Source organism: Diorhabda sublineata, chromosome 6 (assembly GCF_026230105.1).
Source record: "Diorhabda sublineata isolate icDioSubl1.1 chromosome 6, icDioSubl1.1, whole genome shotgun sequence".
NCBI lineage: Eukaryota > Metazoa > Arthropoda > Insecta > Coleoptera > Chrysomelidae > Diorhabda > Diorhabda sublineata.
The window spans coordinates 31,630,860-31,658,093 of NC_079479.1; the positions used below are offsets into that span (position 1 = coordinate 31,630,860).

Consider the following 27,234-nt stretch of genomic DNA (forward strand, 5'->3'; position numbering starts at 1 on the left):
TGTTATTTCAAAAGGAACTTTTTGAGTACTAGTTTCAATATTTTATTGTATATACACTAATTCTTAGAAACGTACACGAAATTTTTCCAAAAACAAAACAAGTGTAAAAATTATTTTCTGACTTATTTTGGCTTTTTTTTGAGAAATACGATGTACTTAAAAGTAAGTTTTCAATATTTGAAAGCAATTGGAAACTGTAGCTATAATCTTTCTGGAAACTTTGAGAATTAAATAGAAATAACAGAGAAATCGTGCAAACTTATGATTTATACTAAATTGTTAACTTTGTTTCAATTATTTAATGTTCAACTCATAACTAACATAATTTGATATCTTTAGTTCGTGCCAACCATTAATAAAATGAACTTTGGTTGTATTCACTTGATAACAAGTATCAATTTATCCTTTGAATAATATTCGAGTAGCTATAAATCATTTTATCTTGTTCAAAATACTTTAATATCAAAAATATACATATCTTGATAAAATGGTTTTGATGAGAGAATTTCTAGCCTATATAAACAAGAAGAAAATACCTGGGCACGGAGTCTTGTGGTGTTTTAGCTACAAGGTAAGTGGATTTTATGATTCGCATACAAAAAAATTATTAGAATTTAAATGCTATTTTTTATTACGAAGAATATAATGATTGATAAGCATTACAAGATATGAAAGTATATTGTTATAAATTATTAACGACAGATATTAGGGGTATTTCTATTTTTGGCTTCAAGTATAAATCAATAGATATAAATCCCTCATATTACTCCGAAATTAACTCTATGCTTTATTAAAAATTAATAATCCAGCTTCATAATACATTTGTTTTTAAATTTATTCAACTTACTGTGCTACTTTGTTCATTTGTCTGTTACGTTGAAACTTTCTAAAAATTTCTCACCAACTTATTGACTTATGTATTATTTTTCGCTTTTAATAGCAATACATAATTCGATAAAAAAAATTGGTAATATATTCGGAAATTAAATAATTCAATATTTATATGATATGTACAGAATTTTGTATTTTTTCCATACTATGATAGTAATTTTATTTGAATTAACTTGATTGTACAAATTTCTTAACAATTTTTTGTGAAATAAATTATTATTTAAGCGTTTAAAAAAATGAAGTTTAAAATGTAAAATAGTTTCGAAAGCTCAATGGTTCCTGAACACAGTTTACAGAGTACTGTGGTTGTTATATCTAATCTCATTAGGGATATCAATACATTATAACTAATTTTAAATATTTTTTACTTTATCCAATTGTTAGGGCCGGATTAAGATTTATAAGGCCCGGGGCTAAAATAATGACGGGGCCCCCTTAAGGAATTCGGAAACCCGGAAAAATTCACAAAATAATATCAATCGTTAGATTTGTGGTATCAACACATCAAAAAATATAGAATGATTTCCAAAATTGGAGCCCTCTTGGACCTGGGGCCCGGGGCTATAGCCCCCCCAAGCCCCTGGATTAATCCGGCACTGCTAATGGTGAAAATTTTTCTTAACATCGGATTTTTTAACTAATTGTTATAAAGTAATTATTCCTATATGACAAACTTTATTTTTTTCCAACTATATATCAATGAATTTTTCAGCTTTGTCATCATCAGCATTTTTCATTTAAGACAGTTGTAATAATATTTTTCCGAAACATTTTTCATAGCATTTTAAGTGAAGTCCGGTTTTATTATTCAAATTCTGCTAATTTTTTAGCGTTCGCTTCATAATTTTGAAATATAATCATTAGTTAATTGTAATATAAGGTCTAAATGCTCTAAAACTTTAATCCACAAACCCCTCATTATTTGATGATAGTGAAAAAAGGAAAAAAATTAGGGTCATCCGATATGCAATAAAAATAATGTGTAGAATCGACTTTATAGACAAGAGTCGATAATTTTTGTAACCAAAAAAATAATAGTGATATGGAATCCGTTGGGAAAAAGAATTAACAAAAGTTGTAGGATAAATAATTTACTGGCGATCTGGAATCGGAAAGTAAAAGTGGGTGAGTTTTCAGGGGTAAAAAACGGTTTATCTCGATTTACAGTAAAACTGAGAGTCCTATGAAAAATTTCAGATAGCAAAGTTGTGGGTGACTAAACTTTTGCATTCCCACTTTTTTCACATAATCTCAAAATTGACGTGAAGATTTTATTTTCAACTATTTCAAAAAACTTAACTGTCAAATACACTGCAATCTTTTCCATTTAAAATATTTCATATACTTCATTTTGATTTAACATCGAAAAAGCAAAATTTTCAATCGAATTTTCTCAAGTTAAAATATCGACTTTTGGATAAAAAGGTCGGTAGGCTTTAGGATGGTGAAAATATTACTGCGGTGAATTTTCTCAAAAAATACCAAAAAAAAAACAGAAAAACTTCTATTTCAAATTCTCGAAAAACGTATTATATTGATAAACAAAAAATTTCCAATATAAAACGTAAAGATTCAAAAATAGTTGTTCAAAATATCAAAGACGGGATTTAAGGGGTATTTTATCTAATAATGGGAAAAGTTGATTTATTACAGCCTATTTACATTTCTGTCATAGAAAATCTCATAGTATATAAATATACATGTAAATCATACTATTAAATTTAGATACTTTTTACTGATTACGTTATCATCTCATCATTTCTGAATACCTTACCTTACATAATTACTTTATATCAATTTTAGACACTTTGATGAAATTTTTTTATCGTTAAATTTAACGAAACTTCCCGATCTAAGTAGATCATCTAAATCTTCAATACCATCACCGTCTTCGTCACCAATATTATTTCCAGTCTGCATTGGTTGTTCATATAAAATTTTATCTGAATCGCTCACTTCCTCGAAGGTTTTTCTTCCACGATGAAACATTTCTCAGAACCATGACAATTTGAACATTCCAAAACATGTATTGGGTAACCACAGTTAGAGTTACATCTAGTTTCATGGTTGCATTGAATAGTTTTGAATGTTATTTCCGAAATTAATACCTTATCTGTGAATTTGGGCATAATTCCTTTTTTTTTGTTCATTACTGTTATATTCTATTCCTATCACATTCTACAACTATTTTATTCCACTCTTTACCATTGCCATAGGAATACATTATTAACTTTATCTGAAAGAAGTCTTCCGCCTTTCATATTTTGTAATTTGTATTATATAATATTACAAACTCTTTCTATCCATAAAATTTATATTTTTTTCAGGAAAAAAGATGAAGCTTCTATTCTTATTTGCTATCGTTGGCTTTCACTCCGCTTATGCCGGAGTATATACCGATCGTTTCACTCAGCAATATAATAAAATTCACGATGCCGCCAATGGTTATTTTTCTAAAGAAGGAATTCCCTACCACTCTGTTGAAACCCTCATTGTAGAAGCTCCTGATTATGGACATCAAACTACCTCTGAAGCCTTCAGTTACTATATTTGGTGAGTATTGATGAGGGAAGAATATTAACTATCATTTATTATATCACCTTCTTGTTCCATGAATTTCTTGAAAATAATATTTTCTTCTATTCAAATTGAATCACATGAATATTCTATTATCCTTGGAAATTTTTATAAACTATCCTTACAGGCTGGAAGCTTTGTATGGTCGTATCAATGGAGACTTCTCCAAATTCAACACAGCTTGGGAAACTATGGAAAAATGGATCATCCCAAGTCATGCTGATCAATCAACTAACAACTTTTACAATGCTTGGGCTCCAGCTACGTACGCTGATGAACTCGATGACCCCAGTCAATACCCATCATGGATGAAATTCGGAACTCCAGTTGGACAAGACCCCATCTATCAAGAATTGGTCAATGCTTATGGTACTAGTGACATGTATGCTATGAACTGGTTGTTGGACGTTGATAACACATATGGATTTGGAAACACACCTGGTTAGTATTTAATATTCGCAGTATAGCTTTCTCATATTTCCTATACTGACATTTATATTTTTTTTTTCATTCATAGGTGGTGGCTGCAGTCTTGGACCAAATACGAACCAACCATCCTTTATAAACACATACCAAAGAGGTCCTATGGAATCTGTTTGGAAAACTGTTCCACAAACAACTTGCGATCTTTTCAAATATGGAGGTGTCCATGGATTCTTGGATCTCTTCGTAGGAGACAACAGCTACTCTCAACAATGGAAATATTCTAATGCTCCTGACGCTGATGCGCGTGCTGTCCAAGCTGCTTTCTGGGCTCACGAATGGGCTAATGAACTGGGAAAATTGAGTGATGTGAGTATATATTTCAGGCGTTAGAATTGTCATCAATATCTGTAGATTGTTTTTTTTTTTCAAATTGTTTGTTAAACATAATTGCTAACAAGAAAGAAGGGTGGGTTGTATAATTTATCCATCTACTACAACTTCCGCAAATGCTGGCCCCAATGCATCAGTCGTCGCCGATTTATGGGCAAATAACGATGGGCGCTACAATAGATTAGACCACCAATTAAGAGTTTCGAAATGTGATACGTAGTCTACAAGATGAAGGATGCAGAACAACTACGCTATGCTGTAGCCTCTACTAGTTATTTTCGACTAACTCATTCCACTGGTTTTCAATTAGTGTAGTTTTCCACATAATTTTCAGAGCTATCACTGTTTTCCATATATAAAATTGTAACCATCCATAGTAACGAAAACTGTATCTATTGGATCTACAAAATGACGAGTACGAGCCACAAAATAAAGCCAAAACGTTCCAGAAGCTTTTTTCGATATATTTAGCTGTCAAATTGATATGACAGGATCAAAATTTTTGATAAAACATTTTTTAGGTTTCAGAAACTTTGTCCAAAGCCGCTAAACTTGGAGATTACTTACGTTATGCTCTTTTCGACAAATACTTCAAGAAAATTGGAAACTGTATTGGACCTCAAACTTGTCCCGGTGGACAAGGAAAAGAAAGTGCCCATTATTTATTGTCTTGGTACTTTGCTTGGGGAGGTGCAATCTACTCTAACTGGGCATGGCGTATTGGAGATGGTGCTGCTCACTTTGGTTACCAAAATCCATTGACTGCATATGTATTATCAAACGTTGACGCGCTGAAACCAAAAGGAGCTACCGCTGTAACAGACTGGGCTGCGTCTCTTGACAGACAACTGGAATTCTACGCTTGGCTACAATCTGCGGAAGGTGCATTTGGTGGTGGTGCAACCAACACCTGGAACGGTAGATACGACAATCCTCCAGCTGAATTACAAACCAACACTTTCCACGGTATGTTCTACGATTGGGAACCCGTATACCACGATCCTCCTTCAAACAGATGGTATGGTATGCAATCTTGGTCTACTGACCGTCTTGCTCAATACTATTATGTCACCGGAGATGAAAAGGCTAAACAACCTCTAGAAAAATGGGTAAAATGGATTCTTTCCGAAATTAACCTTGATGGTGATGGATTCAGCCATCCAGATAAACTAAACTGGAGTGGAAATCCACCAGATGTTCATGTTACCGTTACAGATTATAGCGAAGATGTTGGTACTGCTTCATCAACTGCCAGAACTTTAGCTTACTACGCTGCCAAATCTGGTGATCAAGAAGCTAAGAGAGTAGCCAAAGAATTATTGGACAGAATGTGGAATAAATACCAAGACGACAAAGGTGTTTCAGCTCCAGAAGTTATGGACACTTACAATCAATTTAACGGTGAAGTATACGTTCCACAAGGATGGATGGGATCTTATCCAAATGGAGACGTTATTCAGCATGGAGTCAAATTCATCGATATCAGATCATGGTACAAGAGTGATCCTGATTGGGCTAAAGTAGAAGCTCATTTGAATGGTGGAGAGGCACCAACATTCACCTATCATCGTTTCTGGCAACAGGCTGACATCGCAATCTCACTAGGAACTTACGGAATTTTGTTCGATGAATAGGATTTATATGTTTAATAAATTTTGATATTCTCACATATGTTTTTTATTTTTCCTTCCATTTCAAATTAAAATATACAGTACTTGATCTTTATTCAACGAAATTTCAACAGCTCCGCAAATTTCTGATATCAATAAGTTGGAATGAGCTTCCACAGTTTACTTCTGTACAAATTTCGTGGAATATGTTGTTTGAAATTATTTAACAAAAGTAGAGGAATGGAGACAGAGGTTTCCAGATTCCTACTGGATCGTTTCATAACTAGTGATGAAATGTTGAGATACAAATCAATTGCGATATAAAAGCAAGAAATATATTTACGATGACGAAAATCTACGAGCTTCTATGAGGAATATTCAATTTCAAAGCTTGTTGGAAAACATGGAAAAGTACAATTGTAGTTGCTAAGAATTTCTCCTGTACTTCCTTTATGCTTTACTTCTGAAATAACCCTCGTATTATTATCTACACAATCTTATTATAAAAAAATTATCTGCATATATAAAACACATTTTCCATATCACTATAAACGCACCTCCTTCAACCTTCAGTTTCCCCAACTCGTTAGCACAAGTCATTGTTTACGACGTTCGTACTTAGATCGTAGATGGTGCACGGGGTGGAGAAGCGAGAAGAAGACGACGGAGGAGAAATCCCGGACGAATCTTACAAGCTATGAGCTGTCACATCTTCTGTCAGATGTAAGTTCGCGCCAGAATGGGGCTCATTAATTCAGACGTTTCCTTCGTCTTATAGTTATTAACGGCAGCCAATGAGGAAGTACTGTCTATTTACCAGGCTCCTTTGTTTCGTTTCTCTGACGTTTTGTTAAGGGTGTAGCATTATTTCAATTGTGGGATTTCGCGTTTATCGAACCAATTCATTCAGTTTAGTAACATATGATCCAACTTAAAAATTAATACACGTTGTTAATTAGTAGATTATCACTAAATGATCCCTGTTGAAAATGAAATGGTGTTAGATTATTGAATTGAATAGAATATGATGAATAAACTAATGTAATTAATAAAAGAAATGAAATGTATTGTCTAATAACATTACATAGTTTTTTTCCGTAACAAAAAAGTATTGAAGTCTTGTTATTATTACAATTTGGAGAATGAAACATCAAAGTGAAGTGTGTACTTCTAATTTCATGAAAAATACCTGAAAAATTAGTATTCTATTCATAGGATACATAAAATTGAAGAGCATGATACAACGAAGAATTTGGTTAGTAAGGTAAGATAAAAAATTGGACATTGTCCTATCTCTACAACATAATCCACATATTTAACGGTTCTATTGGCTTAAAGTAGAACTTGGAGGCTTTTGTAAGCAAAATCTTATAAATGGGTAAGTTTCATCAACAGTGTAATGTTTTTATAATTTCATTATAATCGGACAGAACCAGCTTCACGGCCTATGTTGTGAACGAGTTCGTAACAATACAATATTAGACCCATACTGTTTTGAGAAAATCTGATAGCCGAATTCTACTTCTCAATATTTGAATTAGTATCTGATCTAGTTGTGATATTTTCTAACTCCACTTTAGTTTCAATTACGGCGATTCTCTACATTTCGGTATTATCATTAGAAATGAACTATTTGCAGGACAATCAATTTGACAACGTGCTGCAATTGAACAGCCCCCAAAATCTCCATGCTTAATGCCACAAGATTACTTTGATCAATTAGAATCAGAGTAGAATCAAAGTTCTTAGCAGCTGAAGCTATTTGGAATCCTACGATCTTCAATAAATCACATAGTTACCAGAAAAAGGGAGATAATACAACCATTTTCCAAAAGCTTTAATATGATCATGTGCAGTTACAAAAAGTTGGGTGGAGTTAAAAATAATAGAGAAAAAATTTCTCTCTGACGTCTGCTTTTTTGGAAATTCCATGTTATCAAATAAATACTCTGCACTCACTTTTCTGGAATTAATTTCTTTAATTAGAAATGTAGCGCTTCTTAAGAGAAGTAGTTTGAATAATACAGTCCATATTTCGGATAAAAATAAACATTTGTTATTTTTTTTTTCAGCTCTACTAATCGTACAAATAATAAATGTAAAGAGCTCCTACTTATCTCTTACAAAAACTAGAAAATTTCAAGGAAATTGAATCGTTTCTGATACCATTAACAGTGTAGCTATAATTGGGAAAAGAGAGTCGAGAAGTGATGAAGATGATTTTAAATGTGTTAACGTCAACCACCACCACATCGTGCCGCTGACTATTCACCCTATTCGAATGATAATCAATGTCATATTTTGATCAAGACCGAATTAAGTCTTCAATTAAGACGATTTATCAAAAAAAAAACATTCAAAAATGCAAAGAAGTAAAAAGTTGAAGAAGTTTATCAAGAGGAGCTTGACACTACCTTCGATAGGTAGGTACCAGATTTTTTGTCATGTTAAAAGCAAGTACAATACAGCAACGTTGAAACCGGTACATGGAATTGTGTAAACAAAACCAAAATTCAAACTACAATCCTTATAATATCGATTTTGGTACTTACTGTAGCATCTAAAGTACTAATTGTCATGTGTATTTTAACTTGGTGCTACAAACATTTTAAAAATAGTAATGTGATTGTCTGCACTAGCAAAGAACAAGATGACTACGAGAAACTTTTGATCCAAAATCCGTTGGAAGATAATGATAAATGTATTTGTACAGATTTAAAAGAAAAACATTCAAAAATGCAAAGAAGTAAAAAGTTGAAGAAGTTTATCAAGAGGAGCTTGACACTACCAATTGGACCTGTACTAGTTGCAGCAGAATTGACAATTTTCTTACTTCTAAATTTTAATCCTGATAAACTCGGTACTCATGTGTCACGTTTGCTCATCGAATAGGTCTGCTCTACGTCGGATTATCCTGGATAACTCGGGCCGAGGTGGTATCGATAACACAGAATTACTTCAGCGACTTTTCTGTGCTGTTAAAGTTTCTGGTCAATTCTCGGTCGCCTATAAGTGCAATTGCTCTCTTCTGTATTGAGTCGAGCATCTTCAGGGTATGTTTGGAGGCCGAACTTCAAAGATGGACGAAGATGAGTACAATCCCTAATTCCGTCGATGCCTCATGATGATAATTAACTTTTCTGAATAAAAAGTTTGTTTTATTAACAACAAATCCATAAAATCAGACCCTATATAAACAGATGAATTAGAGGACATGACGTTTTCATTGGATCACCTCTGGGTTAGTTGAAGTTTTTCATAATTATACGAGGATGTCACAGTTTGAAGTCAAAAAAGTAAACCAGTTACACAATAATGTAAAAGAAAAAAAAATGTCCATCGAAATTGTGAGAATCGAAAAATTGGAGTATCGAGCCATCACCAAGTACCTGTATTTAAAAAGGTTAAGAGGTAAGCAGATTTACAAAGATATGCTTAATACCCTTGGTGATCAATGTCCTTCGTATGCGATCGTGAAAAATTGGACTGCAGGCTTCAAAAGAGGTAAATTTTCCATTGAAGATGATGACCGATCGGGAAGGTCAGTTTCTGTGTCAGTCTCAGAAAATATCGATGCAGTTCATGACATGATTTTATCAGACCGTCGAATTGAGCTAAAACGGATATCTGAAGAACTGAGTATTTCATACAAACGCGTACATCATATACTTAGTTCACGTCAATTTAGATATGAGAAAAATTACTGCAAAATGTATCCCCAAATGTTTGAATATTGACCAAAACGTGTAAGGGTAGAAGCATCTTGAATCGAATTGTTATTATGGATCAGACTTGGATACATTTCTACGATCCAGAAACAAAGCAACAATCGATGGAATTGCTCTCCAAGACCTAACAAGTTTCGTGTCGAAAAATCTGCTGGAAAAGTCCTTGATTCAGTTTTTTGGGATTGTCATGGAGTAATCACGATTGATTTTTGGGTAAGGGTAGTTCAATAACTGGAGGTTACTATTTAACATTACTGACCACTCTGGGAAAAAATTGAAGAGAAAAGACGCGGAAAACTATCCAAAGGTATTTTGTTTTTGCAGGACAACGCCCCTGCACACAAATCTCATGTTGCCATGCAAAAAATTCGTGATTTATGGTTTGAATTACTAAAACGCTCCCCTTATTCACCAGATTTGACTACGTCCGACTATCATCTCTTTCCCCAACTGAAAAAAAGTTTGAAAGGTTGTAAATTTTCTTCCAGCGAGGAGGTAATCCAATCCAATTAAGAGGAGATTATGTTGAGCAATAAAATATTTTGATATTGAAATTTTGTTTGGTTCTATAGTAGTCTAAGAATTTTTCAATATATCCTCGTATGCTATTCATAATATTCAGTGTCTATTATTGCTTCTATTAACATTGAAATAATTAAACAATTATCTGCTTACGTTGGGAAATAATATTTCTAATACTTGTTAAACCGTTCATCCTTATCGTCCATTATGGGAACATTAACTTCTTATCTTAAACCTCCGAAATGACCAATCTCCTAAGTACCTAAGAAATAAACAAACAATATTGCCGCTTCCAAGTTAGTCCATATACATAACTAAAATAAACCCTTAGAACATAAACCAATATTAGCCTTATTACACCGTACATAGAATCTACTTCGCCATAACTCAATATAAATGCAAATATCTTATATTAAGTTTGCCGTGCATTTTCGTTTAAGACAACACGCCATCTTAGAGTCTTGGAACATATTTCGATATAGTTGCAGGCGAATTTGGTCGCTCTGAACATGATGGAAAGGAATAAGTTAGTGTGGGTATAATGTTAAGGAGAATTTACACAGTCTTCAGTTAACATGTTTTGCTTTATTATTAGAGAAATTCGAGCATAAAAGGCGGTGTGTTTAATCGATAAGGAATACATTGCATGGTCTTGTTGTTTTGGTCTTGGAGAAATGTTTGGAAAAGGATATCACGAACTAGGGAGAGGCAGAGGTAGCTGGGGTGATACTAATCAAAGAACAACAACAATGATACAAATAACACAATTTTGGATTTCTATCTCGTTTTTCGAAACTTTTTCGACTAATAAACTAAATTTTTATCTTAGAATTTTGTTAGTTAGTAGATGAAATTGATACATAATATAAAAGAAGATGTTTTATTTTACAACTTCAAAATTTGAGTAGAAATTGAATCAAACATCTATGTTAAGTGTAAACAATTGCTTTTCTCAATTTCTATTTTTCATTTACGAAACTGCATTTTTTCCGGTATCACGATACCTATTTAGCTTCCTGACACGTCCTTTCTCTTTCACTAATTTCACCACATCGTTATCCCAGGTTATATTAAGTTTACCTCCGCCATTTTTTAATGCCTTCAAATGAATTTGCTCTTTTTCTTTTTCGAAATTAAAATATATCGCATAATCCTGTAACCTGTACAGCCAGACCAACAAATGAAGAGACACAAACCACGGAAACTATTTGAAATCATTGAAAAGAGAAAAACGGCATAATTCGGGGCATATAATTCGAAATACGAAATATCAATTTCTGCAACTGTTTATGGAGGGCAAAATCAAAAGCAAGAAGTAAAAAGATATCAAGATATGTTTAAGATGTTGTACATGCTGTATGTAAGTAACACGATGTTCGACAGTATACAATTAGAATATTTGATTATGTTATAAGTATTTTCAATAAATAATTACGATTTATTTATATAATTTTTTTCAGAATGTCTCTTTAAAGCGAACTGTTTCCTTTACATGTACAACGATCTAAAAATCTACATATATCCTAAACCAAAAATTTTATCGAGTTAAACAAAGAGTATCTATTCGTAGAAAATCGATTGAAAAATTCGTTTTTGCTATCTTTAGATTTTACAGGTTGTCCCTGTAAATGTTATGGATTATTAACCATTGGGCAATAACTTTTATGTCGCATACATGATAGAGAACTTGAAAACCCATTAAGCTTAAGCTTTTAATATTGTTTATGATGTTTAGTAAGGTACTGATTTAGAGTGAAGATATAATTTTTGTATTTCTGAGAAGTTTTGAAACTGTCTATCTACAATAATAATACGAGTTGTGATATGAAATGACAGTATATGATATTTCAATGCAATATTTCTGAAAAGTTTTACTTTAAGTGATATAAATAAATACGAAAAATATACGATATCTGTGTATTGAATCGTTATAAATTTTCCAAATGTTCTATACATAAAATAGACGAAACTGGTTTACTTTTTTTGATCAATAAGTCACGAAAAACCCGAATGGTAGAAACTTGAATATGTAGGGTGAGTTTAATGGCGTTCATTGATACATTTCAATTGAGGGTGCTGATAAATCCGTCCCTCACACTGCATCCATAACTGATGATAACAAAAAAATTCGAAAAATTTAGATGGTGGGAATGCGTTATCCACACCCACTATCGAAAGCGAAACCATCATGACGGAATAAATAGAAAGCAGGACACAAATACCATTGTGGGTAGGTAATGTGTTTATAGGAAACGGGGGGATGAGAACGCGCCCACTAATAAATAGCAGCCATAACTGCAAAAAGATATAAGAGAGCTTTATGAAAATGGGATCAGTCTTTATCAAAATATAACTTTAAATTGACAATTAACATGATTATATTAATCAATAGATCACATACAATAGGAATATTTAAGTTTTAACAAAAAAATCTAATGTTTCCTTAGTTCAAAAATATATATATTCTCATTAATTAAATTATTTGTGGTGGCATTGAAAGTTTTTTCGTTCCAATCTAGAAATTCTCTTATATTAGATTAGATTCAAAAAATTTTCATTTTTCATGATTGAATATATGGTTTTTTCATTTTTCATATTTTGGAATTCTTTAGGTAATGCAGTTTTACTTTTATATCGTATTGATGATCTTTTAGTCTATTTTCCAAAAACTGAAATGTCTGCCCTATCTAGATAGAGTCACAATTATTGCAAGTACCTACTTGATATGGATGCTTAGATTGGAATGTATGTTTCTTCGACATTTTTATTTTTATCGTATCGATGAACTTTTAATCTATTTTCTAAATAGTGAAATATCTGTCCTATTTAGTTTGGTACAATATTCCGATAATGTATGTCCTTTATGACTTATACCATATTCTTTGAAATGATTTGTAATTTTTTGGGAAAATCATGTGGTAAGGAAAAATTAATTATATTTCATTCTAATGTTCAGAATTTATCAAAAAATACTTTTAAAACAGTATAACGTTGTATTTTTTCATTATAAGTATTATTTGTTTGAAAATATAGTTTATAAAACTAATGGAAATTGCATGAAATATGGATTTTCAAATTTTATAGAATCAAATCATTTATGGGTCTGTAGAACACATCAGTCAGTTTATAAAATGGTGAAGATTTCTTCAAAAAACTAAATTCTAATGATTATATTTCTCTTGAAAATAGAGTATGAGTTGATGTATTGGAACTATTGCCAATAAAATCACACAAACATTTTATGAAAAAGCCTCAATGCATTTTAGAATGGTGCGATGGTTCGGTCTCATAGTATTTCTGTTGTTTTTGTTGTAATTCTTATAGTTGTTGAATTAGGAAATGTCTTTTTTTTATTTTACGATGTAAACGAAAATAATTCAGAATATCTCCCCTAATTATGTAGAATTCACTTAATATACAATTCCAATAGCGTATAAGATCAAAAGCTCGAAATCAACCTATCAAGAAATATGCTTGAGTGAAACGAAAGACAGATATATATGCCCGCTTTATGTATATAAGACCTCAAAGGATTAGCATTACAAGTTGGAAAGCTCTCTCACCTTTCCTTTCTAACCATCTCGTTCCTTCAGTCATTATAGACGGAGATGTTAATCTTACTTCAAACTAAGTTGAAATTACACATCTCAAGAAGCCTTCGAGCATAAATAATGAGTGAGGCACGTAAATTTGAAATTCTCTAAGGTATTAATCTAACTTAGCGTGGAAATTCAACTCCTGCGACTCGAGATTACCAGTTTAATATATTCTAAAACTTCTCGACGCTTGAATAATCTCCAGAAATTCGTTATCATGCGTCCTCACGCTTAAACTTGCTATCTCTTTCTGTTCCTTTACTGGTAAATTTCTCGAGCGAAACGGGTAGGGCAAGAAAACGGAAAAATACCCGTGGAAACTGCGCTCCTCCGCCATCTTAAATCAATATTATATAAAATGGGCGAATCTCAGTTCCCCTAGACAAAGAAACCTCTGCGAGCACCTTTACGATGGGAGGAGAACAGCGAACATATTAGCATAAAGAACAGAGAACGAATCAGACGGGAAAGGATGCTGTTTAAATTCTATATTGCAGTGGCAGCTCTCCATAAATCACAATTAATATTATTTAGAACCATTCTACTAAACTATAAAAAACTAAATTCCTAAAAATTACTTCTTTCAATTTGTCAGTTGAATATATTAAGTGTCAAATGTAAAAGGCTCTATATCAAGTACATATTTTCATGCATTTACACTTCTTATAAATATCTATTAATCATTTGATCACCTAATATCTTGATTTTCACAAACACACGAAAAAATTCAAACCTGAACAAACACGAAAATTTTTGGTAAACAATTACGCTGAATAAATGAATAAATTTTGAGCTACATTTTACAAATTACTGAGTAATCTGTTTTAAAAATTCATCCATGCATTCATAGATATCTTTCTGGGATAGTTCAGTACAATCTGAATGAACTCAATAAGAAATCGCTGCTAACATACCTCTAATTGTGTACCAGACATGTTCAATTGGAAATAGATCCTGCGACTTTAGTGGCCAGAATAAAAGGATGTTGCGGTATCGATCCACGATCCATGTTATAGATTATCTAGCAACATATGTTGCGGCATGATATTCTATATTCCAGCCATTTTCATACTATAATACAGTCTTTCCACATATTGCTTTTTCGATCACTGTGCATCCCCAAACTAAAGCGGAATTCTTCATTGAAGATTCCCAGTCCATTGCTGGTCTCACTCTCTCTACATCAAAGCAGACGGCTACGATAATGTTTAACTGAACACTCAGACAAAAAACCGAAACTTTATATTTGGTGAATTACAGTATTCATACCAAGTAATTCAAATCAATGATTTATGGGTGTTGTTAATCTGGCCAAAATCGACGATATTCTGTAGGGGTTCTACGACGTCCACAGCACTTGCTTTTCTGGAGCCTACGCCTCTTGATACTGCAATGGAGTGCGTGAAGATTAACTTATTCTATGAACTCTACGAACTCTAACTTAACTGATCACTATCAGTAAATCACGACAAAAACTTATTTTGGTAAAATATCAATTGTGAAGCAATGCAAGGATTTAACATGATTCAATGTCAACAAAGAATGATCACTGTATTAGATATATCTTCCTAAAGACACTAAGAAAACTTTGTGACCGAACGAAGTGTATATAGGTATGTATAATCGAGAACTGTTTTTTAAAATATGGTAATAGTAAATCCTTTTTAGCCCACGTTTTTATTTGCATACTACAAATATAACCTGTCGGATTTCTGCGGGCGATCACATTCTAGGGTAACCCGTTTATGGAATACTAGTTTCAAGTATACAGGGATCCTTGTCACCGATGGTTATTTTCAACATTTTTAAAAGTGAAATTAAATAGATAACAGTGGAATATTTATCGTGGGAATCGAAGAATAAAACAAGTTTTACTAGTTGCTTATACAATTTCTTGTATTACAATGGATCGAATTTTGATTCAGTTTTCAATCTTGACTGGAAACTAGTTTCAATTTTATGATAACGAAAGTAGGGTGGAAATTTGAATCAATTGGAATTGTTTAAGAATTGGTATTGTTCGAACATACCTAACGAAAAACGACTAAAAACTTTTGGTTTCTGAATCATTGCTTATCAATAGCGTAGATACTGAATCATACCCAGAACATGCACAAGGTAAACCAAAAAAAAGAAGATTGATTAAGACCAGACATATCGCATGAAACGTAGTAATAGAAAAAGCGAAGATTCTGAGTAGATATTAAAATGATTTCACGAAAATATTCAAACTTTTGTTGTAATAATAATGAATGTATTCTGCAAATGAATGAAGCCTTCGACGTCCAATCATCGGTTACGAAAGATCGTTCTCCGCCACTGTATTTACCGCCGCCGTAGGCGAGCAAGAACCGACAACCCCTGAGAAAGAGAATTACCAGAGGATGTAAGATACAGAAATGTGCTATGATAGAAAAGGAACATTATTCATGTCTTAAAGATAGAGAGAATCTAATATAGGGGATCTTAAATATGTGGGAGCGAGATAGGCCACTATACCTGTTAAATATGTATGAGGACAAGGAAATATTGGTTATAAGGAAAGGAGGAAGTACCGCCATTTTCTAGAAACGCCCTCTGAACAGAGACGAACTAAAAGATAAAATTATTAAACTTGGAACTTATCTAACTTAGGGAATATATATTTCAACAGGAAATTGGTTAACTAAAACTCAAATTTTTTATACAAATTCATTATGGTATAGTTTAGTCAAGAATTTTTATCATATGTGTTAATGAAAAGAATCATTTTTCAGAAACATTGGATTTAGAAAACATTTCATACCACCACCTTAAAAAATCTCCACTCGTTATTTGAAAGTATTTATCAATTGAAGAATTCCTTCTTCATGACCTTCTAGTGATCCCCAAATTGTCTATTAGCGTGCCAGACTACTATTTTTGCTCTCATATTTTTTTTCATTTTTTTCACTTTGTCTCGCTGTTTGTTTATTTGCGAGTGAATCCGAAATCTCCCGACTCAATTTTGATTTGTGTTCTGCAGTACTTGAACACTTAAAATCCTTTTCAAACGTGAAACGCTTACTGAAAATTCATATATTTTTTCTTTCAATTTTTTATTTTGCTTAGAGAAGAAATAATAAATTGAAATAAGTATCGTAATCACCACATCCAAATGTATACTTTTTGCACAAATACATACTTTTGAAATTTGATATTGAGACTCTTTCATTTATTATAATATATTGTGATGAAAACGACGGTAGCTACAGAACTCCTCACTTAATTTTTTCAGCAAAATTATTAGAGTAAGAAACTTTGTACTGAAGATTTTGTATGTATAATGAATAAATTGTAGGAGAATCAACATTAATTTTTGAAATAATCATATATAACCTATAAATTAATATATAAACTTAATTGTCAATTTTATAACCTAATTATATAAAAAAGAAGAAGAAGAAAGAAGAAATTGCAAGAGTGTACTCTTAGTGTATTACAAAAAACAGACATGGGGAAAGAATATAAATAAAAAAGATGACAATCGTTTGAAAAAGATAAAAAAAAGCCGGGAAAAAAATGGGAGTTGGTTACGGGATTTAAATAAATAAAAATTTCGAAGTATCGTGAATGGAATACCGAAAAGAATTATAGGAAATCAATAAAAAATTTGGAGATATAAATCGTGAATGGAAAACCCAAACGGAGAGTTACAGAAATACAGAAAACCCGAAAGTGTATTTAGTGATTTAAGGATTCTAAACGGTTAATTAATTTAAAAAAATAATGATAACAAAAATAATTCCGGAAGACCCAACTCTTGTAACCAATTGAGTAATATGAAAATATATGTCACGAATAACGACAATTTATTATAATTTCTTTGATATTTGATCTGGCTCATTATTTCGAAACATAACTACTTCAAATAACGAATCAAAATTTTATTATAACTTTCACATATTATAATGAAAAATCTACGGAGAGAAAGAGTTTTCTTCATCCAATGTTTTCAGTATCTCTACTTTGTTGATAGTAAATATTTTAGAGCACAAGAAAAATCAAAACTTTGCAGCAATACAGACCTTATAATCACTTTCAGTAATTTTTTCCTGTTTGCTTATTGTGTGTATCATAAATCGGGATGAATGGCGCCCAAAGTTTTTTTCTTCTCAATTAATAGACGTTCTCAATAATTAATAACTTGTGGTCTAACATTACAATATATTATTATGTTAATCATAAATTTTACTTAGATACTTTAGTAAATTTTATCCATTTTCTTTTGACCTCGAATAGAAAAGAAAAAAAGAAAGAAGCAGACTGATAATATAAGTTGTATGTAATTGCATACTTATATCCTGAAACCTTAGTTAGAATAAGAGATTCATTTCTTTTGGTTCTGGAAATCTGAAAAGTGAATTTAATTTATATAGCTGACGTATTGAAAGAAAAAAATCATAGTAACGTCATCATAGGATGATATTGATCCGTTTTAGATATAATCAAATAGATTGAAATTTTTCACCATTCCCTGTACCGTTCACTTCAATATTTCTTATTCTTCACTTCAGATTACTTCATGATTCCGATTCAAACTTTCTGAAATCTTCCTCTTTTCTTCTTACGCTTTTATTTAACTATGTTTCAACCATTTTAGATTTTTTGTATCTTTTTCTTTCACCGACTATCATTTTGACTATTTCAATTTATAGTTTGTGAAAAATTATCACTCCAAATTTCCATTTGATCCTTTCCTTATAAAAAGTCATATGATCGATTCGTTTTCTCAATTTCTTGCAACTTATTATATATAGATACATGTAACATCATAAATAAACGTAACTGAAAAGTCAAATGGATTATTTTTTGCAATGTGCAATGAAAAATTGTTTTGTTTCACTTCATTAAAGAATTCTCAAATCCCGCAAACTGTTCTGAAATATTTACAACAGTTACTATATATTTTTCGTTGTCGTTAATTAATTGGTTTCCATTATAGCCCCTAGCCACTTTATCATTCTCTTTATATTCCTTCTTTCATCATTCAGTTTTACTTTTCATCAATCCGAATCCAATTAGTAATATTTTGTCTTTTTTCCCTTTCCTATTATTATTAATTTTTATTTCTACATATATCCACTTGTTTAAATTCATAATTTCTTATTTTAATTGTTTCTTTTTGAACTGCTTGCAACACCTCATAATTTTTTCTGTATTTCCATATATGTTCAACACCATTTGCTCTACCTGTATTACAATTTTCTTTAAATACTTTCTGTTTCGTCTTTTTGAAATTAGACTGCATCGTCTGCGTATACTCCCGCTCTTTCTGAAGTTTCCTTTATTCATATTTCTTCGTAAGTGCTCTAGCGATATATTGAGTTGTATTGCAGATTTTTTGCCTCATTTATTCTCCATTTTCTTTGGTCAAAACACTAAATTTTTACTCTTCCAAAATCGTTACGATAAATCTTCTTAATTTTGTTTCTATTCCTTGCTCTTTCATCATCTTTTTTTCATCAATTGATACGATTGTAGGAATCTACAACAGCATTTCAAAATCATTCTGGTGTTTATGTGTTTTTTTCCATTATCTGTTCAATTGAGTGTATTGTCTCTGTTATAAATTGACCTGGGCGTCGCTACACTAACCAGGTGTCTCTGTATTAAACCTTACATTATTTCAAAAGCTAAATTTAGAATCATAAATCCTATGAGAGTTTGGCATAGTACTTGATCTTCTTTTTCTGTTTATATTCAGTTGAGAATTAATTGAAATTTTCTCATAATATTCCATTATGTTCCTTAATGTCTACCTGTACCACATGGGTAATTTTTCTTTCCGCACGTTCCTTGAACATCCTAGTGCAAACCTGGAGAATTTCAGAATCGATTCGAGGTTATTGTCTACTTTAATTAAACGAATTTTGTATGGTGGCTGTAGACTTGGAAGGCCAAGACCCTTTTAAGAGATTAATGGAGATGTTTTATCGTCTAATTTGGTTTATTTCATGTAGATGAAAGATAAGACTTCCTTTTGAAATTATGAGGATATAATTAATTAATATATAGCATATATTTTACTGAAACAAAACGAGATTTATGATTTCTCGAAATATCAATAATGTATTTATAGTGAAGTAACAAAATTTTGTGAAAACAACTTATTCGAAACATGCTCGGATTGAAAACGAAACTAAAACTACCTTAGATATACTTAGTTCCATCAATTAGCTACTATTGCAGAAAATTTATTTATAAATACTCGCTATCTTAAAATTTTTAATGAAACTTTTGGTGTTAAACCAATTAAAACTGTTAACAGTAAGGTTAAACGCAGGGTATTGGTAGAGCAGCGTAATAATTTCTTCAACATTTCTTTGAATTTTGCTCTAAATATATTATAAAAAATCAGATGTATATTTCGTAATAAATTCCATACGAGTATACTTTAAAATGTATCAATTCAGATGACTATTTCCTTCGAAAAATTTAAGCCAATCAAAAAGCTGTAATATTTTATGTTTACCTAGCAACGATCAAATTTCAGCGATAATACTGCACTATTGCAAATTATCGATAATTTGCACTAGTACCAAATTTTCATCTAGAATTAATAAACATCATTTGGTTTTAATTTTATATTATAAGAAAAGGAACAATTATTGAAAATGCAATTAGAATATACAACTTTACTGGAGGCCGACGATGGTGTTTCTATGCTGCTTCCACCACTTCTTATTGTTACTTCGCTACTGTCATTTCGCATTTTTTGTACAATATCCTCGTGGTGTTCACTATTTATTTGGAGGTAACTCTTTATCGAGGCCTGATTTGAGTGTCCGGTAACCTTCATAATTTGATTTTCTGAAACCCCAACCTTGGCAAGCTGAGTAACTGCAGCAGCACGGTTCAAGTGATTTGTCACTTTTATTCTTTTCGTGTCAATTCCTATAGCTTCCGCTGCATCTCTTGTCCACTTTGAAATTTCATTTCGTCATACTGGACAATTTTTAAAAAAACCTTTTGATGTTTCTTTCATCCATGATGGGTTTACAGTTAAGAAAAGACGATCGACCGTAATATGTTTTCCTCTTTTTTCTTTCAACATTTTAAAAAGCCTGCAAAATTATAATGATAGATTGTTTGATATCATGCTTTACATTAAATACCTTATTGGGCATTTATCAGGCTCGGTGGTGTCTTGGACTAACCATCTTTTTTCTGTTAACTTATGACTCCCTCCTTGCGCTGTCTTAGAAAAAATAGGATTATAAGCTATGTGTTCTGTAGGGTTGCCGTAGTTGTCAAATTCTTCTTCAAAGTAACTCAAAAGGCAATTACATGCTTCTCCTCCTCTCCACGCCAGTTCATATGAAGCAATATGAAAGAACTTGCGTTGAAGTCCGTCCGGAGTCGACTCGTCCCAAATGGCACACATTTTATCAATATCTTGTCCTGATAAGCTAGATGCACTTGTTTTTCTTTTTTCAGGACACTTTTGCAACTGCTTCCTTTTTGCGTCTCTCACAGTTCTGGCGCATTCAAACGTTACATCTTTAAAAGGATCGAAAATAATGTTAAACTCTTCATAACATTTTTGTTGCAAAATTTTCGCTACTGTATTCCAAAGTGTTTTGACAACACCTTCTTTATATTCTTCCCCATCACTACGTCTCATGTTGAAAGCGAAATCTCTTAGAATTACGGCCAGCTGTGCGACAGAAGTTTCCTTGTTCAAAGTGTATTTTCGTTCATCACAAAATTGTTGAAACTGTCGCCACGCAGAATCTCTCGACTTTTTCGTATTCAGTGGAGTTAGTTTATCCACTGCGGCGTCTATTACTTGCGTGGAATTCTGCCCAAAACGTAAACTCATTTGGAAATATTTTTTCACGAAAAAAACTGTTGTCAATAAGTTACCGTAGATACCAATTCAATGCCAATATGTTGATCGTCATCTACGGTATAATTTAAAGAATAACAAATTTTAAACACAGAATTAAGTTTATTTTAAATTAAATTTTTCTCAGGAAGTAGTCTGCCAAAATGCCCTCTCGTGCATGTCAAATTGTCTCATAATTTCCTCTCGTCCGCATTCGCGCACTCGAGAAAATTAAATTATCCACAATTTGACATGCACTCGGGACATTAATATTGAGAATTTTCATAATTATGGGGATTGTGTCTCGTAATAAAACGATACTGAAAACAAGATACTTGATGCTCACCGCATGGGATATCGTCGATCTCGGTTTTTCGATTCTTTGGAAAGTCGTGGAAGATTGAAAATATGTTGTTTTGACGTGAAAAAAATCCATTTCTCAATATAATATCTCATCTCGATAAACCGATACGAGATCGAGACGAGGAAAGTGGAGCTTATGTAGAGGTCTAGTCGCCTCTTCATAGAGAAACTCAATCACTATAGAAATACTGCGATCCCGATGAGAAAAATCTGGTGTCTATACGTAGCCAAATTCACTAGTATCTGCTTTGAAATTACTGAAACAAATAGATATTTCCATGAAAATGAAAAGAACAAAACGAATAAGAAGGGAAATTGGGAGAAAAAATATATTTTTTGACATTTTCTCAGAAATGAGGGTAAATAATAAAAACAACTGAACTTATCAAAAGTTTAATTTCTAGCCGCTGAAACGATATGCCATTAATTTTATTTTTCCTCTATAAGTACAATTTATAAACCTGTATATCAGAAACTAACAATTTTGGATGTAAATTATGTTCAAGAATACCGATTACCCCTCATATTAATTTGTAAATTTCAGCTTGTGATTTTCATTTTCACATCATAACTATGTAAAATTAAACGAGTGTTATCTATGATTGATCTTCACTTCGATTTCCGATTAAAACGCTTTTATTCCATGTATAAAAATACTTCTCCTTGTATATACACCTCACTGAATTCAATCTCTATACATTTCCACGCGTTCGCGGTTGAACCGTTTCCCAATTCACATCCCTTGGTGTGCAGTAGCGTTTTACTTCATCTCATCTTCTTCTAACACGCACTGGTCAAACGTAAAAACTGATAAAGATGGTTAATATAAAAGAGGAAAAATGAAAGAACTGAATCCATATACTAGAAAGCGCATGTGTGATAAAAAGGGGTCTCCTCTCTTTTTCTTCCAATTTTTTTATTTTGGAATGGGATTCCGTTTCGTTCTTTTCATTTACAGTTGATGAATGGCTTTAAGAGTGAAAGAATGTGGATTTGTGGGATTTTTGATGGTTTTCAACTAGGAAAACGGTAATTTGTTTTTTGTATACTCATTTATATGCTTTCCGAAAAGTATAAATATTATTCTCCATATAATTAGTTTATTACATTCACTTTTTTTAATAACTATCAATATAGGATGGATTAGAGCTAATTATATTCAAAACTAATACTAATATTGATGTATACAATTTAAAATGGTATGAATTATTCTGTACTTTTTGCTGCACCTCTTAGGGATACGAACTTCTTTTAGTTTTTGATATGATGACATTATTAGACTAAAAAAATATCAAAACATTTTCTTTTTGTTTGTTTTTATGGATTTGTGATCTGATGTTTAGTGTAGGGATGTATTATGCAAATATTTTTGTTGTTTTGTAGAATACTGCGTCTTGGTTGCATCTTCTTCACGTTTGTTTATTTATTTTGTTCAATGTTTCTGTAATTTCTTATTGATACTATTTCATCTTCAATCGCTACTACAAAACCTTCAGTTCCGAGACAAATTTGGGAGCTATTCAGGCAAAATTTAATATTATTACATCATTATATTAAAATATTCAACAATTTATTGTGATTGCAATTTTTATACTTGAAATTCAATATAGTTTTTAGTCAGTTTATATAATATAAACAAAATAAACTTGATTGATATTCAGAGAAAATTCAATAGGTTTCCTGAAAATCCAATATCTGTAATAAAAATTGAAACAAAACAAAGCTATTGCTTAAAAAGCAATCGTGCGACAATTTACATTGTTATTTCCTCTATGACTTGAATGAAATTAATTTTATGTTATAATTAAGAAAATAGATAATATAAGAAAGCACTTTTACTCTTTCTGTACTTATTATCCCAAAATGTCTTCAACAAATTAATGGTAAATCCTCATCCAATTTCCCACACTTCTAGTTCTATTTATTTGAATTTTCATCATCACACTGTTTATCAAATTTGTTTTTTACTTTCACTAAATCTCATCATTTTGATCTCAAATTTTTTTTTCCTCAACTGCCGGAATTCTTCATGTTGTTATCTGATTTACAAACGCATCTTTTGTGTGATATAATTACGATACAATAAATAAAAATTGTCCTATTGATTTCTGACATTATTGTATAAAAAGACAAGATAAATAGTTATTTACAAACTAAAACAAGTGTAAAGGAATCTGTTAGAAAGACCTTTTTTTGTTGTTTCCATATAAACAGTTGTATACATGATTTTTAACCGATTCCTTTTACGTTATGTACCTTAAATAATGAAATGATGTCCATCTAGCCTCTAATTATCCTTCCTGCAAGATTAGCCTTAATTTTGGTTAGCTCTCTCTCAGAAGCGCCGTAAAAGCAACGAAAGCTGTAAAATTAGCCGATATTTTCAAGTGCGCGATGTCGCCATTAAATTGTCTGAACGCCTTATTTAGTACTGAATGTTTTCATTAAACAGGGAGAGTCTTAAAGGCATAATAGCTCACTAAATTTAATGGGAGGTTCCAACATTAGATCCACTAACTTAACCTTAGGTAAAATCTTGTATAATTTATTGTAATACTCCCCTACTAAGTTAATAGTATCGTTTTATCATTTAAATTGGCAAAGTTCCAGGAACAAACGACTAAGGGAAAGAGAAGGCCTACCTCGGTTATCCGAGAATATTATTCTAATCCTCGAATTGTTATCAATTTTCGAGGGTATCTTGCTTTTGTTTCTACAGCTTTCTTGAGGATAAATACTCGAAATTTCAAATTAAAAGTAAGGAAAATATTAATTTATTTGGTACCCAAATAACATGCCAGTATTTCCATCACTATTAAATGAATTCAATTAAGTCGATTCGTATTTCTATTCGAAATGTAAAATTGAAATTTAGTTGTGCGATCCATTCCAAAAATAGCGAGATATACTGAATACCTTTAATCAGTTCTTTATACCATCAACACTCTCTCTAGATATTCTAGTATCCAAGAATTTAAAATAACAAAAATTGCTCACATACCCAATGGAAGAGCTGGAAACAGTCTTCTAAACATATAGCTGGAAACCGCCGGCATTCGACACTCCAAAAGTCTCTTAAGAGAATGGTCCAAGGTACAGTCTGATTCAGCTCGAAAAAAATCAGCTAAGACTGATCATCCTGTTGATTACTTACCACTAGTGTTCTGCAAAGTACTTCACGACGATGAGCACCACGCAAGTTGCTCAATTTCTTAGATGCTCCATATACTAATCGAAATCGATCTCCTTAGTCTCTACTCCTGATTCTAACCTCATCAAAATCCAATCCCAAACATTTCTATTATTTTGTAATAATTATCTTACTTGCAGACATACGCTTGTACGTGATGAAAATTGTGAGTATGAGAAGTTTGAAATTTTGGGCCTAGTTGTAAATGAGAGGTCACGGTTTTATTGAATTTCAAATGAAACTAGTTTGTTCAAAAGGGTAAAAGGTCGCTCGTCTACCCAATTTATTAAAATTTCCTTTTAGTTGGGTTCTATTATAAAAAATCTTAACGTTGAAGAAAACGGTTACAATTTTTTCGAAGATGTGACCGGGACTAGTTATTTGGGATCAAAGTTTGTTGAAAACTAATCCGTATTCAGTATATAGGATGTTTCATAAATTAAATAGAAAATAGCTTCTTGCCTTATTACAGAGAATTATTTTAAAATTATCTTTGGAAAATTCTTAGCTACAATTATATGGAAAGGGCCGGAAATTACCTCCCCAAGTCAATAAAAATTCAGTTATGTGGATTTTCATTATTTTTAAATAATTATTCATCAGATTTATGTATATAAGTATAGTTCAGGGTGTCATATACATATAAAGGATCTGTTGCGTCCTCTTTTTTCGCTGTGGTACTAAGGATGCTCAGAGTTTACTACTGATCTATCACTCCTACTCTTTTCAGGAGTTTCAGAACTTGGATTTTATCTACATAGCAGTATATAAATTCTACACGTTCCATTCTCTTCTAAACGTAGCGTTTCCAGATGTTCATTAAAGTAGCAATTTCCCAGAAAGACTTCTGTTAATACTGTTCTTATTTAAACTAAAACATTCACAAGATCTTCTTTGTATATAGGTTTCCAGGGGCATATAATACCTGATTTTTTTACGCTCTTGTCTAGGCATTTCCAAATTAGCATAGCTCTAATGTCTGCTTGGCTATCAAATTTGATGATAAATCCCTGTTTGAGTTAATTTCTTTCCAAAAGATTCAGCAATTAAAATGTTATAGATATAGATATAGAGTAGTACCTGTTGCTAAATCACGTTCAAGAAGTTGAAAATCAATTTATGATAAAATTTGGACATCTGCCAAAAATGTGAATAATTTGAGCAAGCAACAGCTAGAAGTAATTGCTGAAACAATTTGGAATATATCAGCTGCAGAATCAATGTGTCTGATTATGATACAGTAAGTTATAAGCCCGAGAGTGTAGAAAAGATCGGTGACATAAAAATGTAACATAAAAGTATAGTGTCTCATATTTCTGACTGGTATCAATTAACTGAATACACTTATCAGCTCGTTACTTGATCATTATGTGCTTGAGAATCCATCATACAAAGAAATTTTCTTTATGGTGGACGGTTCGCAAAATTAAGTGCCAGTAAACAATAAATAATATAGCCACTTTGATTACTTAACATTTAAAGTTGATCAAAGTTTTCAATAAAAAAGGATTAGAATAATAAAATTCTCAAATGCGAGAGGAACTGTTACCAAAATTCTATTAGTTGACAATGTTTAAAATCTTAATATTAGTTATAGTAAGAAAAAATAGAGAAATCTAGGGGAATGTCTTCTTAAAAGACACGAATGTATAAATATTTGGTAAACTGCCTAAAGTTTCCCAATTCAAAAGTTTTCTGTAGGCAATATAAAAAAATATTAAGCTCAACGCAGTTTGATTTACTTGCAAGAGTAACACCAAGATATTCATGCTGCTGACTGATGATTTTCTCTATTACTGTAAGATTATAAGATTTTATAAGATAGGTGTACATCTCCAATAGGTGACTGGTTTGTTTTTAACGAAGGAGATTCTGTTCTTCTTGAATATGAGCTCTACAGTTATCTCTAAACTTCTGGGACTATGAAAACACTAGTAGGAAATTCCAGAATACTCCCAGCTGATGTAAATAATTTCTTTTTTGTATAAAATACTCATGAATATAGCGTGCAAACTAAATGTTTTGGAATCAAGTGGCACAAATCTATAAGAATGAATCATTATTAAACTATGAAGATTTTTTAACAACAAAA

The 27,234-nt window shown here is 31.8% G+C and overlaps 1 protein-coding gene across 1 annotated transcript; it reads left to right on the forward strand.

The window, feature by feature from the left end:
* Positions 1-458: 458 nt before the first annotated feature.
* LOC130445425 (exoglucanase B-like) lies at positions 459-5,951 on the forward strand. The gene is made up of 5 exons (XM_056781031.1): positions 459-571; positions 3,219-3,444; positions 3,596-3,909; positions 3,986-4,260; positions 4,806-5,951. The coding sequence occupies exons 2-5, from the start codon at positions 3,227-3,229 to the stop codon at positions 5,916-5,918; spliced, it is 1,920 nt and encodes a 639-aa protein (XP_056637009.1). The 5' UTR covers positions 459-571; positions 3,219-3,226; the 3' UTR covers positions 5,919-5,951.
* Positions 5,952-27,234: the final 21,283 nt, after the last annotated feature.

Coding starts and splice junctions, on each gene's coding strand:
- LOC130445425 (XM_056781031.1), top strand. CDS start 3,227: ATGAAGCTTCTATTCTTATTTGCTATCGTTGGCTTTCACTCCGCTTAT. Junction 3,445..3,595: donor GCCTTCAGTTACTATATTTG/GTGAGTATTGAT, acceptor CTATCCTTACAG/GCTGGAAGCTTTGTATGGTC. Junction 4,261..4,805: donor AACTGGGAAAATTGAGTGAT/GTGAGTATATAT, acceptor AACATTTTTTAG/GTTTCAGAAACTTTGTCCAA.